The sequence below is a fragment of the Castanea sativa genome, chromosome 10 (genome assembly GCF_040712315.1).
Source record: "Castanea sativa cultivar Marrone di Chiusa Pesio chromosome 10, ASM4071231v1".
In the NCBI taxonomy this organism is placed as follows: domain Eukaryota; kingdom Viridiplantae; phylum Streptophyta; class Magnoliopsida; order Fagales; family Fagaceae; genus Castanea; species Castanea sativa.
The window spans coordinates 2,155,655-2,173,158 of NC_134022.1; the positions used below are offsets into that span (position 1 = coordinate 2,155,655).

The following is a 17,504-nucleotide window of genomic DNA, read 5'->3' on the forward strand; positions in this document are numbered from 1 at the left end:
TTTTTCGATAGGACCAGAAGTGGTCCTTGTTGTCATCGTGCTTCTCATTCTGTTCTTTCTTTGGAGGATAATGAAGAACCAGCCAGAACAGGAAGAGCACAATGCGGAGCTTCCTCAGGATCATCAGCCCCATGCTCCTATGACGGAACTACCACAAAGAGATTTCCTTGCCGGTGAAGCTGCCACGGACTGCCCTGTCTGCCTTGAGGAGTTTGTGGAGGGTGAGAGCCTCGTTGAGCTTCCTACATGTCTCCATGCATTCCATCCTGCATGTATTCAGACGTGGTTGACTCGGAACCACGCTTTGTGTCCTGTTTGTAGACGCCACATAGAGCTACAAGTTGACAGTGTTGTCTAATTGGGCTTCTAGCAAAAATAATATGGGCTTTTTTTCTGAATAAATAGTATGGGCTTTTATGAATGTATTTATATCTATATTTAGGATAAATTACATTAATTGTCTATATCTTTTACATTATATTTCAATTTAGTCTCTAACATTTTAATTGTTTCAATTTGGTCCCTAACTTTTCAATGATGTGTTAATTTAGTGTATATTTAGTCTATAACTTAACCTTTCAATTATATATTTAGTCTATAACTTAACCTTTCAATTTTGTGTAAAGCAAGAAATGGCAGACCTCATTACTCGGCTGTGACTTTAGCTAGACTTATCTCATAAAACAATGATCATTCTGCTTGCTGTGAGAGAAGCTTTATTTAGCCTTAAGGATCTTTGGATTTAAGTAGTCATCCTTTTGACTAGTTGGAGTGAAGTATTTTTGTTCTGAAGCTATATGAGAAAAAGTAATTAGGGAAGGAATGCTACCTATCAACAAAAATAAGAAGTTATGTAAAGCTACTGCTCTTTTTTGAAGATTTGCAGATCCTACCTGTTATTGTGGCAGAGCAAAGAAAGTTGGCATCAGAGGAGGCCTCTTGGTCTTTTGTAGATAGAATTGATTTGTTGTATTCTCTTTTTTATCTTGTTTTGTGTACTGATGTGTTTGAACTTTTCTTCGTTTAAATAAAATTTTCTTGATACCCAATTGTTTGAATAAATTATTGCTCTTCATATGAATTCATTGGATTTTTTCCCCTTAAGTGCAGAATGATTTTGTTGTATAAAACCTATCTCATAATCAGAATGAATCATTTTGTTGGATAAAGAAAGGACCAAACCATTTCGAATTTCAGGCTTCATATTCAATCTCATAAAGTGGGACAATTGTGTAGTGGGATGAAGGCCTTGTCTAATTGGAACTCTCCCTTATATATAACTTTTTAAACCTGTTATGTACTGCATAGAAAGTAATATATGCTGAACTTATCTTCTCATTGCTGAAGAATTGAATAGGTTTGTAACAAATTATTTGGACAATTGAATAGGTTTGTAACAAATTATCTGGATAGTGGACAGAAACACAGTAGACATGATTACAAGTAGAGTACCATCTCCATGATTAGGAAAATGAGGTCCAATAAGGAAAATAAATGGACATGATAAATAAAAACCTGGGAATCATAAATTGACACTAAACAATAACATCCATTCAAACTTGTTGGCAATCATCCATATCTTTTGGCATTAAGAAGTACCAAATTGCAAATACAATAAAGAAAATATAAATGACAAAAAAAAAAAAAAAAACCTTGGGAGATCCATAGTAGAACATAAAATAAATAAAATTCCAACATGTCTACAAAATGAACTTATTTCATGATTAGCCACGACTTCCTTTCTTTCCATTCTCACTTTCTCCCCATAATGATGGTGGTGCATCAATTGATTCCTGACTGCCAAGTATGTTGAATGTCTCCCTATACCTTGCAGTTTGACTAGCAGCCATCAAAGTTTCTTTGGTTATAGAAGAGTTTCCTTTCCATGAAGGTGGTGGACCCCATATTTCTAGAAGTGGTACGTTGCTGACCCAAGGCTTTATTTTGCCCCAAGGTGTATCAATTGCTTTTCTCCTATGCTTCTTCAGCTTATGTAGCTAGTGTAAACATTGAAAAGCCAGAAAATTTATTCAATGAACAAATCAAACACTCAAGCAATAACAATGAAAACAGCACAATACAAAACTACCACTTTCAAAGAACGTAATCGAACCTTCTTTTTTTTTCTCAATACCCAACGAATTGAACAGATATTTTATATCATGAAAGACAATTTTGTGATGAAATTATGGAGTAGAGAAATGGGTATAGGGAATTGTGGAGGAAGAGTCAGGGGTTTCGGAATGTTTTATTGTTGTTTGGATTACTCAGTGTGAGATAGAGGCACGAACCTGAAGCCACTGGAATAGAGAAGGCGCCACTGGAAGGAAGGAGAAAGCGCCGCCGGAAGGGAGGAGAAGAGATTTTGGATTTTAGGGAGAGTGTTTTACATGGACTGTGACTGCCCCTGTTTAATGAAATAACAAAATTCTGAATCAAATTAAAAGTTGAAAACACATTACATTCCTCTATTTCTCAGCAACCAACCAGAGAATTATAGTAAACAAGCATCAAAACCCACAACCCATCAAATACCCATTCACAGATAGCATAACAACAAAGCACAGCAAACACAAGGAGGAAAAAAGCAAGAATAACAAGATATGCAAGAATAAAACTTGTTCTCATCGACGAAGTGGGTCAGCTGGTGGGTCGGTGACGTTGAGCATCAGTGTGCCAGTGACATTGAGGATCGAGTTGGGCCGGCGGCAGTGAGACAGAGGTGAGAGTTTTAGGGAGTGAATTTGAGAGTGAGTTTGAGGGAGTGGTCTTCAGAGGTTTGCACGGTTGGAGAATAAAAGAATAGAAAAAAAAAAAAAAACACAAATATTATTTTAAACAGATGGAGAATAAAAAAATGAAATTTTTTTTTAAGCTCTCAGCTACAATGCACAGCCATATATACCTGTGCATGGTAGCAATGAAGGTAAAAATTTTACCTTTAACTCCACTATTGTAACACTCTTTTTTATATGTAGTGGTGCTAAAGCATAGTCATATATAGCTGTGCACTGTAGCAATGAAGGTAAAAATTTTATCTTTAGCTCTACTATTGCAACTCTTTTTTATATGTAGTGGTGCTAAAATTAGTTGTTTAGCACCACTATTGCTAGTGCTTTTATGCTCTAATCAATCTTTCCAATGGATTTGTGTCTCACCAAATTAATAATTAGAAAAATAACTAATTCATAAATTATTAAAGCTTCCATAAAAACCATAACAACAATAAATACCTTATATTTTGCCTTTGACAGTTATAAACCAGTATTGTAGTTCTAAGGATGCAATTTCTTATTTGTAGAGATTGAATACAATTCCACAACAAAGAACTTTCATATTCAATTTAATTCCTAATAATCAAGTAAGGAAAGAGGAAGGTTTATAAAAACAAAAAAACCTCAGAAATTCTTAAGAGTTATGAGTCATATCAAGAACCAGACAACATAAATCACAAAAAACAAAAACAAAAAAAATCTATATGTTTTGTTCTAGTAGCTCAACTATTGCATTGACAATGTTATTAAAACACCACATTGTAAGCATTCACAACACCAAACACAACTGTAACAGATATAAAATACTCAAAACTGTTTTTTTTAATCTCATTTCAAGCACTAAAGGGAGATTCGAGAGGGATATAGCAAGAAAAACTTCAAAAAAGAAAAAAAGATAAACCTGATCAGTTGGGATACTCACTCTTTAGTGCATAAGCATAACAATCAAACTCAGCTGTGAATGGTTAGAGAGAAAAAGCATTTTTTGCAAAAACCAGTCCTAATTAACCAACCATACTGCAACAATAGTAAAAAAAATAATTAGTAAAATGGCTGGCTGTAATTATGCAGAATCAATTCAAGCATCAGAAGCTTAAACCAGTAGAGTTAGCCACCGGAAAAAAAAAAAATCACAATCGCAATTGCAGCAGTATAAGTACTTATATGTAGTGCTTCAAAAAATGCAGGAAATTTGTGAAATGTTAAATCGTATAAACAGACATAGCAAAATCTCCTAGATTTAAAAAAAGTTTGGACGATCTAATTAAATAATTATTTGAATTTCATATTTAATTTAAAAAAAGGGGGAAACTGTAATTTACATCAATTCATTATTGATTAGATCAATTTTGTAACTATAATCAACATTTCTTGGACTCCTCAAAATCAACCAGACAAGCATGGAAAATTAACTTATAGCAAGTGATAACAGAGCCAAAAACTCCTGTTTAATGTAAATTATAATAAATTTAGATATCCTCTGCCTCGAGACAGTCAAATTCTACCATTGGATTGATGTGACAGTGATCCTTCCTGCAAATTCAAAGCTCCTTATAATACAAGTTCAGACAACAAAGGAATGAGATGTGGCATATTGGGTTTTGGCATACAAGTTTAGACAATTTTAACAAATGGTTTAAAAATTTAATCAAGGGAATCAACACAAAATACCCAAAAATTCCAGCCAATTACTACAAAAAGAGTCCCATAAATCCCTGTGAAACATACCTTATAACACAAATTAGTACTTTGCCCCACTTTAGGCATCTTCACTAGAAAAAAGGGGCCATAGAATGGATCAATTAGAAGGAAAACATAAAAGAAAAGTAGCAGGATCTACCAAAAAACAACCAGGACAAACAACATAAACAAACTTCAAGCAATTAAACAGAACAACTGTTTGCTCATCAAATATGCATGCAAAAAGCCATGTTTCATCCCACTTTATTGTTTGGAGAAGGTGCCAATTGGTCATGGTTTCTACACTAGGACAAATGAAAGTCGCTGAAAGTAAGCAATAGAAGAGAAACAGCTGCATAGAATAAAGAAGGGATCATTTACAGGAATAACACCATCTGCAATCTGCAGCTTGCACAACTTGGTAGCAGTAATCCTTAGTGTCTCAGCTGCCTGCACAAAACAAACTTTTAATAGATTAAAATTAAATTAACAACAGGCAGAAAATCCAAAGAGTGAATGCTGTATAAACCTGTGGAGCAGCTTTTGGAACTCTTCCACAAGATTGCCACGCATGCTTCTGGACTGAACCATGACAAGAATAGAGCCAAAACAAAAGAAACAGATGAGAACATAGGCATTTAACATATTAAAACAATTTGCAGAAACTGAGTTAGGAAGGACTTGTATCCATAACGGGAAAGAAAAAGAGAAAATTGCATCACATAATCCAAAGCATGGGTGTGTGGCCACATAAAACTAAAGATGAAACTATTTTTTTTATAAGGCAGGACCATTAAACAACAGAAACATTACTTCATTTAGCAAAAACAGCTCTTTGCCTATCTCAAATTGAGAATCAAAATGGAGAACTATGCTAGCAACTTCTAATGCTTATAAGGAGACTCAGCTCATTTTACAAAAGACTATATTATCAATAGCAAACGGATATATTCAGCAGCCCCACAAGCAATTATTACAGATGACACTTTCTGAATCTAAGTACATTTTTGTACGGCATTAATCCATAGTAATTACTTTTAATTTAAGGTAAAGGTATGCCATGAGAACTTGGAAGTCATCATTTAAATGTCAAATTGCCCATATCTACAATCAAAATTTTAACTCAGATGGAAGGTCTTATTCTCGTTACCCACATACTCAAATGGTGAATTTTCCAGCACCACAGGAAGTTTTACAAGTTTATAATGCATCAATATGATGCATTGACACCATGCCATAACTACACCGAGTTAATACTATTTCAGGTCAGACATAAACATCTTATCAAAAAGAAAAAAGAATGCAGGCTTTGTATTTATTGGAACAGAACAATAACAAATATAAGGGAAAAAGCTAAAGGTGCTGAGAAAATTTCAAATATCTACCACATACATGTGACTTCTTTGCAAAGAGCCATCCAAGAATTGACTATTTCTGTTAGTTCAATTTTTATATTATCCAATGTTGAACCAACAATGAAGGGAAGAAAATGACATACAGCTCTCCCCAGTAGGAGCCCTTTTCTCTCTCAGCAATCAGCATGGTCTGAGCGTCCTCCCTCCCTTCTTTATCTTAAGGGCTAATTTCCTCGGCCTACTCAGCTCATCTCTTTGGATAAATTTTCTTTCAAAAACTTCTTAGCTAAATTGTAACCAGAAGGAAGGGACCCATTCAGATTTTGTTAGAGAGCTTTTTAATCCAGTTGAGGATGTCGTGGCAACAGTGGGCCGTGCACCGGCCCAACAAAGCCCAAGGCAGAAATAGAGGTAAATAAAAACAATAGGCTTAAGTAAAGGCAATCGGAAGAAATTAGCAAGGGTGAGGGGAAAAGCCCAAGATGTGGATATGAGTGCACAAGCCCATGAGGTTGGATAAAAAGAGCGGGTAATATGGAGGCCTTACTAGAAGCTGAAGGCATAGCTAAAAAACGTCTATGTGAAATAAAAGATTGCGGAGGAAACCATGGAGATTTTGGAGCGGCGGTAACTGCCTTGCAGCACCGCCGAGCTGAGAGCAATGAATCTTTTAGCATGGAACTGCTGAGGACTTGGGAACCTTTGGACAGTTTAAGTTTTGCGCGAATATGCGTAAAGATGGAATCCCAAAATAATATTCTTATATGAAACAAAGTTAAAAAGAGAAGTATGGAAAAGGAGAAGGAGAAGGAGAAGGCAGGATTCAGAAATGGTCTCATTGACCCCCGTATGGGCAGAAGGGGGGGGGGGGGGGTGGGGTCTAGTGTTGCTGTGGAAGAAGGATATTTTGGTGGAGATACAGGGCTACTCGAATCATTATATTGATGCAATTGTCACTGACCCGGGCACATGTTTTAAATGGCGTATCACTGGCTTTTATGGGCACTCGGAAACTCACAGAAGAAAGGAGTCTTGGGACATGCTTAGGGAGCTGAATAGAAGGTTCTCTCTCCCATGGTTGTGTTTTGGAGACTTTAGTGAAATTTTAACTATGGGGGAAAAGATGGGGGGAGCCTGACGGCATCAAAAGCAAATGGAGGATTTTTGTGATGTAATAAATAAGTGTGGTTTCAAAGATCTAGGATATTATGGTCCTGACTTGACATGGTGTAATATGCGAGAAGGCAAGGAAAGGATTTACCTTAGGTTGGAAAGACCACTAGCCACATCAGAGTGGATTGATCAGTATGGTAATATGAGAGTTCACCATCTTGTGGACTCTGTCTCTGATCACTGCGCTTTGTTGGTCACGGCGCTTTGAAGCGATGTGGACAAAAAGAGAAGAATGCAAGAGCATCATCAATGAAGTTTGGGAGATTGGGGTAGATTTAAATACTCCAAATGGTATTGCTGTAAGGCTAAAGCAGTGCGCTGATAAATTGACAAGGTGGAACAAGACAACCTTTGGACAAGTCCCAAGACAAATTTAGAATAAAAGAAACGCCCTCTGCGAGATGGTGTTTAGGGACAGGGATGGAAGCTTGGGAAGAGAAATAAACAAGTTGAGGAAGGAGATTAATGACCTTCAGGATTGTGAAGAGATATTGTGGCAACAACGAGCCAAAGTTCAATGGCTGACATTGGGAGATCGTAACACCAAATTTTTTCACTCAAAAGCCTTGAAAAGAAGAAAGAAGAACACCATTAATAGAATTTTGGATGAGAGTGGAGTTTGGTGTGAAACAGAGGACAATATTGCGAAGGTAGCTGCAAATTATTTTGAAAGGCTTTATACTACGTCCCAGGCCAGCAACATGACGATGATTACTGATACAATCCAATCCAGAGTCACCACGGAAATGAACCACGACCTGATCAGTGAATTTACCAGAGAGGAAGTGGAATTGGCTCTGAAGCAGTTGCATCCAACAAAAGTCTCGGGTCCGACGGTATGTCAGCTATCTTTTTTCAAAAATATTGGGATGTTGTAGGCAATGATATTTCTAGCATGATCTTGAATGCCCTAAACTCTAACATGTCCCTAGCTGAAATAAACAAAACCAACATCACTCTGATCCCTAAAACAAAATGCCCAACCAAAATGTCAGAGTTTAGGCCGATAAGCCTATGCAACGTCATTTATAAACTAGTGTCAAAAGTTCTTGCTAATAGACTCAAGAAAATACATCCCCACATCTAGGGGCGGACCTAGACATTTTAGAGCCTAAGGCAAAAATTAAAAGTGGGGTCTTTTTATACCTATATATTAATTAAATTAATGTTTATTTAATATTTTTATATTATAATATATTTCATTTAAAATATATTTTTCTTACCTTTTGACACTACAAAAAAAAGGTTCTATAGCCACGTTTTTAAAACGTGCCTACAGGTCAGAAAAACGTGGCTATAGGACGATTTGGTCTATAGCCACGTTTTTTTAGGCCGCGTTTTTACCCATGGCCTAAAATGCGTAACTATAGCCTAGAGGGGTCTATGGCCACGTTTTTATAGCCGTGGCTATAGGCCGGGACCAATGGCCACGTTTTTATAGCCGTGGCTATAGGACATACTCTAGCCATGGTTTGAAAACCGCGGCTATAGGGGCAATCTATAGCCACGTTTAAAACGTGGCTATAGGTCAAATGTTAATTGCCTGGAAGAAAGATTAGCCGCGTTCAAAACGCGGCCATAGTTGTGAGCTTAAGCCGCGTTTTTAAAAACGCGGCTTCAGCCCATTACTATGGCCCCATTTTAAAAATGCAGCTATAGCCTTGTTTATTTTGGCTCTCTCTTTGGCCATGAATCTTCAACCCCATTCTTTTCCAGCATGAAAGACACATAAGTCACATAATTTATAAAATGAAATTGATTTAAGCAAAGTCACATAGGATTGTGAACTATATCATTGTCTCCATTGACTTAAAATTATCTAACATATATTCTAAGTCTATAACTGAATAAATTTTGTGTAATCCAACCTAGCCAAAGAAAAAGTACAAACACAGATTAAATACCAATTCAGAATGCATATATGGATAATACACTGATACACAGCCACCACACCAATTCTTTACTGTAAAGACTCAAACTAAGATTGCACAAGGTTCAAAATCTAGGCAAATATGGGTCAAAATTACAATTTGATAAGCACCCAGATAACTTTTAATGGAGAAGAGACTAGTAGGAATAATAAGTACAAGAATGGTGACAGAGACATGAAAGGGTGACCAACAAAGTAAGAGCACCTGACCAATTAAGATGTCCAAGAAACCCATTAACCAAAGTTGGAAAAGCAAGTGAAAGGGAGGAATAATAGGAAACCAATGAAATTGGAGGACTTGGAAAGAATGTTTCCACAAGGAGTTATTCTTTCCGATCATCCAATTCTGAAGAATTTCCATAACCCACTCTCCCGTTCACTCTTGCTCCATTATTCTGACCCTCTCCTCTTATCCACAAAAGAAGCAACTACAGTACTTATCCACAAACTACATGAAAGAAAGAGATGATCAACAAAAAGCACCCCCCCCCCCCCGAATGCACACGCCCAAAAAATAAAGGACCTAAACCTTGCAGATCTTCAACTAGGCAAGCCAAGACTAATAAAATTTTACCGTCAATTATGAAAAGAAATACACCTAAGATATTCAAGGCTGAGGAAGTGCACTCTTCACATTTCTACATATCAACCACAATATGGAATAAAAAAATTAACAACTTATTTTTTATAAGTAAAAATTCAATAACTCTTGCATTGCATGACCCTAATGCTAGAAAGACAAAAGTTGTTAACTTTCATGATTGTTAGAAGGACACAACACACGCACGCAAACAAAGAGCTGCAAAGGAATTGTTTACTGACCTATTTCAAAATAGTAGTCGCTTTTGTCATATCCATGAGGGTCAAATACATCTTTACTAAAGCAAGACCCTATTTGATCAATATCTTGATACATCACTGCATGCACCAGGAAGTCAGGGTTCCTGTAATCCTTCCTATAAGGCGTACCTCTGCATTGAAGCTTTTTCCACCTTTCTTGTAATCAAGAAACTTATTTATTTTCCTTTGCAATTACATGATAGAAAAGAAAAGGATAATAAGAGTAAATAAAATGTCTTATATCTAATAGCAATAGCAGCATACTTGTAATTTTAGTACTTTATTAATCCAAAATTAGCATAGAACAGAAATTTTAATTAAGTATTAAGCACAAATGCCTAAGGGGCCTAGATGGATGAGAAACTAATTGAGATGGGTTCAATTATAGCTTAACTTATTGAAGATCGGTTCAGACTTAAAAATGAGTACTGAGGCTGTAAACCCTTTAGATGATGATATTGCAGAAACTGACACTATAAGCACAGATCAAAAGGGATGCAGAGGTCTTGATTTTTGCTTAAATATATTAAGGTTCTCTCAAGCCAATCCTCAATCAACATTCTAATGTAAAAAAATCTCACAATCAAAGCAATAAGCCAATACCCATTGGTGAATTTCATTTGAAGGTGTCAAATTCAAAAGTTCACCTATTTTCTAGGCAGCACATGGCCCTGTTTCAGCTCTAGTGACCATATAGGACCTTTTTTTTGTAGTGAACTTATATAAATAAGTGAAGGAGCTGAGAGCTATTTGGATTGCTGGACTGTGGGCAGTTAACCTATTCATTAGATCATCCTATCAATTACTTCATCTTTAAAATAAAAAATAAAAAAGGAGAAGTTTCATTGTGAGGCTAAATTTTATTCAAGTTTGAGATAATAAAAAGTGTTTCCAACCTCAAACCCTCTAAATAATTTACATACTGAACTGGCCAACCCTATTAAATTTTAGAAATCTATCACAAACCATTCCATTTATATTTGAAAAATCTAAATCCATACCAAACCTCTCATTTATCTTACTATAAGTTGGGTCAAATTTGTCAAATGGGTCAAATTGGAGGTAGTGGTATAAAATCCTAGGGTTTTTATTATATATATATATATATATATATTTCTTGAGAGTAAAAGAGAGGAACACCTACTTTGTTGCATAATATTTATAATCAAAACAATTTAATAATTTAAATGCATCAACGCATTTGAGTACCTAAGGTGATCTAAACCCTTCCCAAACCTTAACATGTAAAAAGTTGAATCAAAATCCACCATAAACCCATTAAAAAAATTCAAACCTTTACTATTCCTTCTCATCATGTAAAAAAACTCAAAACTTAATCCAATATTATCACCACTAAAAATGTAGGAGCCCAAAATGCAATTAGCACTAAGGCACAATAAATCATCATTCACATCAATAATGCTAAAAAGCCAATTTAACAACCAACACATAAAAATACCTACTACATCAAAACCTAAAAAATAGCTCAAACCTAAAAAATATTAATAAAATTTTACCTTTTTTTGTGTGTTGAGAATCGAATAATATGAACAATCTAAACGAGTGACCCGGTCCCAAGGGAAAAACTTTCCTCTTTTCTAATTTTCTTTGGACACCCTCGATGGAGACAGATTCGAAATTTGGGAGATTTAGAGCAGAAGGGAAATATGACCCACTAAAATGCTTGGGACAGCATCAAGTAGGTCAAGGCTTGGTTGACACCATGGTCATGATTATGTAGCCTCATGGGGGAATGTAGTCATAGCTCTAACTTAATTTGACTAGTCTAATATAAATCACAATTCCAGTTAAAGAATAAAATAGATACGTTGTAGCCTACACTATTCTATATAATCTTCTATTATTTGGAGACTTATCCAAACTCAACTACTTTTTTTTGGCCTAACATTGACAGCTTAACTTTATAAAATGTAAAACTTTATATCATAATCTTCTAATTTATCAGTTTCAGCTCCTCGTTTTAGCCACAATTAGTATCTTTAATATAAATAAGGCGTCATTGACTTGACCTTCGACATCATTAATCTAATTTTCTTATTAATTTGATAGTGATTTGACTTTAATTTAAGCAAGTAATTTGTTTTAATTATATTCGTAGGGACCCACAATAATGCATGCTCCTAACCTGGCCACTAACTTCACAGAATATATGATTACATGTGATATAGATGCTAAAATAAATAAATTCTCCCAAAAAGAGAACCCATAAGAACTTGGTATCACTCAGTGGCCACTACTTATTACTAGAATTCTACTTATCAAAAAAAAACTTATTACTAGAATTCTGTCTAAGCCATCTTCAAATCTGTAGAATTCCATATCTATACTTCTAAAGAGCAACAATGATTATTACTAGAAGTATTATTTGCAACTCAACTAGAAGATCAACCAGATAGAAGAAATTTATCTTCCTCAAACAACATGATAGATTGTTGACTAATGACTATGGATTAATGAAATTAAACATAATACACCACCCACTATATAAGGAAGTACTTACATCTGTGCCGCTCATTTGGAAAGGGAAACTGCATCCCTGACATAGCAGGAAAAACTACACAATGAAAAAAACCAAAAGAAGTTTCGATTAGTGGCATCCCAAGCTTAGAACTCAAAACCAAAATCAAAATGTCATAACCTTCCAATTAATACCAGAAATTTTTGGTGTAAGCACCCCATCCCCAATTACCATACAAGTCCCAATCTAAGCCAGAACAAGCAGTAACCTTTGCAACACTCTGTACTTCTCCAATGTCAACTTCAATCTCCACCCAATATTCCTCTTATTGGACTCAATTACAAACAACCTTTATGTTTTTTTCAAGTAGTTCAATTACATTCAACTAATGGACAATTAGACAATGTACAAAAAAATCTATGCAACAAATCAGTTAAATAGGCAGCAAAATTAAACTTGCCTTTAATTTTTTTCGTATGCTTTCTCACACTATTGTAAACTCAAGGTGTCCTTGGGACTGCAAAATCAATACAAGAATAAGCTACTTAATACAAGTTGGATGTTAGCTAGTCACACGCAATTGAAATTACATCCATCATTGACAATGATATAAACATCCCTTCAAATGAACAACCAATAAGTTTAAAGTAATTAAATATTCACCTAGAAAGCAAGTCCAGATCTACTTGAAGATCTAGAGTTGTTGATCTACCTCTACCACGGGTTCCAGCCAAAGCCTCACTATTAATGCTAAGACATTTTCTATGAAATAGTTGCTCTGGCTATTCACAAATTTGATATAAGTTAAACTAAAATAAAAGAGGGAGAGGGGGAGGGAGCTTAATACTGAGTATAATTTAATGAACTTTTGATGTAGGACTGGCGAAGACAAAATTAGTTTAATTTCATTGGTTCATTGGATTTTTTCATGGTAATATATATGTGCATTATTATACTCCAACGGAGACAAGTTTATAATGAGTAACATTTCTATTGGAATTATTTCAATGCCTTCGTGTTGATTCCTAGATTTCTGCCCCCACTTGGTGCTAACTCCAAACAACCCTAGGTGCTGATTTCTAGATTTTATTTTTATTTTTCAGTTCTAATTGATTCACTGAATCAATGTTTTTGCATTAGAGCACTCACTGTTCTGCATCAGTTTTGGTATCAAAGCGTACCTTGTTCCACATAATTTTACCCTTAAAAATGTTCCAAATGGACAATCATATAAATTAAAACTACTATTTTTATGCTTTTTTTTTTTTTTTTTTTTTTACAGAGAATGAAATCGATATTAAACATCCCAAGAAGGATAGGAAATGAAGTCTAATGTTGGGCATCAAGTCCAAGGAATTTGAAAGTGAAATGATTGTCAAGTATCACCCAGTTATGGGAACAAGCAATGTAGCTGGTAGCTGAACAGAAAAATGAAAATTCTATAAATAAAAAATAGTTCCATTTACATATAAAAGCTACCATACATATATTAATGCATTTCATTTACACCAAAATTATCCATTAATTGGAAGGGAACTATGAAAGCTTCCAAACATCAAACCAATCAAATTCATCTACTATATCTATATACGTTTCATTAGAATGCTTTTATCTTTTTAATTGTTTGGTTTGCAAAATGAGAAAATTTTAGGACTTTACCTTACATACAACATTATTTCTTGCATCAAAGAAAGGTTTGTTGGTGCAGCTACACATCGTCCAAGAACTTTAACCTTATTAGAACACACAAGTGGAACAACACATTTTGCCCACTCCATAGGAAGCCGACCAATCTAAAAATTTAATATAAAAAAAAAATTAAAAATTGAAACACATTACTCTGTAACTCAAATAAACATAAACCAAAAACTCCAAACAAAACAGTAAACCAGATAGTAGAATGAAAATGTTAAATTGGGTATACCTCTCCAGACCGTTTGGTTGAGAAGCGAACAATCCACTGCGTATTATATCTAGAACTTTGAGAAGGAAAAGTGAAATTAACTATCTCATTGTCCACCAATTTCCTTCCCTTTGTGGTCGAAAGCGCTGTGACTAACGTCCTTCCCACCAGAAACCAATCAGGATCAAGTATAGAATCCATTTCGCCAAAAATTAAATAAAAAAAAAAAAACCTTAAAACCCCCAAAACCCAAATACCAAACCCTAAAAAACAAAACCTACAAACCAAGAGGAAATCTAATCCACACAAAAAATTAAAAAAAAAAAAATTGGTAGATCTAAACCCTAATTAAAGAAGCCAAACAAAAAGAAAAACAATTTGAGAAAGAGAGAGACAAACGTACCAGAGAGCATGAGAGAGAGAGAGAGATGTGTCGAATTGTTGAATGAGAGAGCGATTGGAGAGTGAGGCGTTATGGTGAACAAATTGTGCGATGGGAGAGGCTAGGGTTGAAAATGTTTGTTAGTACACTATTTATACAATGCCTAAAGCCGCATTTTTAACCTGCGGCTATAGGAAAAATCTGAAACCGCGTTTAATAAAACATGGCCCCATCCCAAACTAAAGCCACGTTTTAAACACGCGGCTTCAGACTAAACTTAAAGCCGCGCCTATAAAACGCGACTTTAGGCAAAAAAAGTGGGTCTCCAAAAATTAAGATTTAAAAAAAAAAAAAAAACTCAGGTCCTATAGCCGCGTGTTTTAAACGCGGCAATAGCTCCGCCCCCAAAAACATGGCTATAGCTCAAAAAAACGCGTCTATAGACGCATTTTATGGCCGCATATTTAAAACGCAGCTTTTGTTGTTTTCTTTAAGCTGCGTTTTTTAAAAAAGCAGCTTTAGCCCGTCTATAGCCGCGTTTTTGCAAATGCGGCCTAAGACCCGCGTGTTTTGTTGTGATGGCTCCTTTTTCACTTAAATCCCTGGACCATAGCATACTCTTCCATGAGAAAGAGCCGGTAGAAGGTTTAGCTTCAAAACTTGAGCTATTTGAAAAATACTTTGCCTTAAAAACTCTATAAAATAGAGACTCCTTATTATGTATCAATTTTCACACCTGTTTAGTCAATATGGCTTTATTAAATTTGCAAAGATCTTTAAAGCCCAATCCCCCCTCGCTCTTTGGTTGACATAAGACCTCCCAGTTTGCCCAATGAATTTTTCTCCTATCACCCCTTTGTCCATACCAAAATTTTCAAATGAGCATCTCAATATCTTGGCAAAGACCGATTGGCAATCAAAAATAACTCATGGCAAACGTAGGAATGGCTTGGACCACCGCTTTCAAAAGAACTTCTTTACCCGCTTGCGATAATATTTTCTCTTTCCATCCTTGGAGCTTACCCCACACTCTATCTTTTAAGAAATTCAAGCTTGCCTTTTTTTTTTTTCTTCCCGCCACCGCCAGTAAACCCAAATATCTTTCATACTCCTTTATTTTGGACACCCCAAGCAGATTTTTTATTTCCTCCTTTGTAGCAATAGAGGAATTATTGCTAAAAAGAGAGTAGTCTTGTCCGAATTTACTTTTTGTCCCGACGCCCGTTCATATTTCCCCAATATCTCCTGAATTTTTTCCACGCCCCCCACTCTAGCTCGGCAAAACAAGAGGCTATCATCTGCAAAAAAGATGTGAGAGATCTTTGGGCTATTTTTACAAAGAGAAACACCCTCAATATGTTTACCATCCGCTGCATGTTCAATTAATCCATTTAGACCTTCAAAGCATAATAGAAAAAGATAAGGGGAAAGAGGATCTCCTTGATGAATACCTCGTGTGAGAATAATATGGCCTTTTGGTTCGCCATTGACTAAAATCGAATAGCTCACAGATTTTATACACTCCAAAATCCAGCCTATCCAAGTCAAATGAAAGCCCATCTTCTTCATGATCCTTTGAAGGAATACCCATTCCAAACGATCATAAACTTTGCTCATGTCCAATTTTAAAACCATATATCCAATTTTCTTTTTCTTTTTTTTTCCTCTTCATGTGGTGTAAAGTCTCAAAGGCCACCAAGATGTTATCGGAAATAGCTTTATCCGATAGAAAGGCACTTTGAGATTCCAAAATAATATGGGGTAAAACTTTCTTCATCCTGTTTGCCAACACTTTAAAGACATGTGCATATAAGATATTGCAAAAGGCAATGGGGTGGAATTTAGTAACAAATTTAGGACTCTTAACTTTTGGAATAAGAGTAATAAAAGTATGATTCAAACATGTCTCTATTGAGTTAAAGTTTAGACAAGATAACACAGCTTTGACTACATCATCCCCTATACTCTCCCAATAATGTTGGAAAAAGATTGGCGGCATTCCATTTGGACCCGGGGCTTTTAATGGGGCCATTTGCTTCAAAGCTATCTCCACTTCATCCTTTGTAAAATTTCTAATTAAACAACAGTTCATGTCTTCGGTCACCACCTGTTTTGTAAATTGAACTACTTCCTCTATTTCATACGGATTTGAGGTAGTAAACAATTGTTTATAATACTCTAAAATCATCATCGAAACCTCTTCATCACCCGAGGCCAATCTGCCCTGTGAGTCTCTGAGTTCTGAAATGTTGTTTCGCCGGAATCGCTGTGAAGCCCGATTATGGAAATAGCTAGAATTTTTGTCACCCGATACCATCCAGTGCACATGGCTTCGCTATTGCTACATTTTTTCCTCCAATCTAAGTAGCTTGGCCACCTCAGCTTTTAACCGAAGAAAAAACTCTACACTCCCACCTTTCACTGCTGCCTCTTCCGCTTTTTTCAAATTCTTTTTTCTCTCAGACAAAGTGTTAATTACATTGCAAAAAGACTTCTTACTCCAAGCTTGCAGCTGGGTTTTACACGTATCCACATTCTGCATAACTCTGGTCATAGGTGGGTCCACAAAGATGGCTTCCCAAGCACTTTTAACAGTGTCGTGGCATCCTTGCTCATCAATCCACATTTATTCAAAACGCCAGGGGTGTTGGGGCTTTGAATTGATCCCCTCAAGTAGGACCATGATAGGACTATGGTCTGAAGAAGCAGATACCAGAGTTGTTACCTTTATTGCTGGGAACAAGTCAAACCATGCTGCTGTGCTCATAGCTCTGTCCAGCCTTTCCCAAACCACTCCACCATCCGGATCAGTTTTAAACCATGTAAACTTATTTCCCACAAAACTGAGATCAAACAACCCACACTTATCTAAGGCTTCTCTGAATTTCTGCATCTGTCCATAAGGTCATAAACGGCCTCCCAACTTTTCATGTGACTTCAAAAGTTCATTAAAATCACCTTCACATAGCCACGATACGGAGAAGCGAT

General features: G+C 35.8%; 1 protein-coding gene across 7 annotated transcripts; it reads right to left on the bottom strand.

The window, feature by feature from the left end:
- Positions 1-1,499: 1,499 nt before the first annotated feature.
- On the bottom strand, positions 1,500-14,633 carry LOC142612996 (uncharacterized). 7 transcript variants are annotated; one of them, XR_012840213.1, is made up of 10 exons: positions 14,156-14,633; positions 13,891-14,024; positions 12,692-12,748; positions 12,274-12,327; positions 9,735-9,904; positions 4,984-5,036; positions 4,836-4,904; positions 3,697-3,791; positions 2,292-2,407; positions 1,500-1,997 (listed from the first exon to the last, which is right to left on the bottom strand). XR_012840213.1 is itself a non-coding variant. In XM_075785173.1 (9 exons), coding segments are annotated over exons 5-9 (567 nt in total). In that variant the 5' UTR covers positions 12,276-12,327; positions 12,692-12,748; positions 13,891-14,024; positions 14,156-14,294; positions 14,538-14,633; the 3' UTR covers positions 1,500-1,724. The 7 variants fall into 7 exon arrangements, 5 of the variants coding, with proteins under 5 accessions (XP_075641288.1, XP_075641291.1, XP_075641289.1 ...); XR_012840214.1 differs by lacking the exon at positions 3,697-3,791; XM_075785173.1 differs by lacking the exons at positions 2,292-2,407; positions 3,697-3,791 and having other exon boundaries at positions 14,156-14,294; positions 14,538-14,633.
- Positions 14,634-17,504: the final 2,871 nt, after the last annotated feature.

Bases quoted from the DNA above. Each gene is read 5' to 3' on its own strand.
- LOC142612996 (XM_075785173.1), bottom strand. The intron at 5,037-9,734 runs GTCAGTAAACAA...GTCATGGTTCAG, and splicing joins CGACTACTATTTTGAAATAG to TCCAGAAGCATGCGTGGCAA. The intron at 1,998-4,835 runs GTAAATGATCCC...TGTTTACACTAG, and splicing joins TTGCAGATGGTGTTATTCCT to CTACATAAGCTGAAGAAGCA.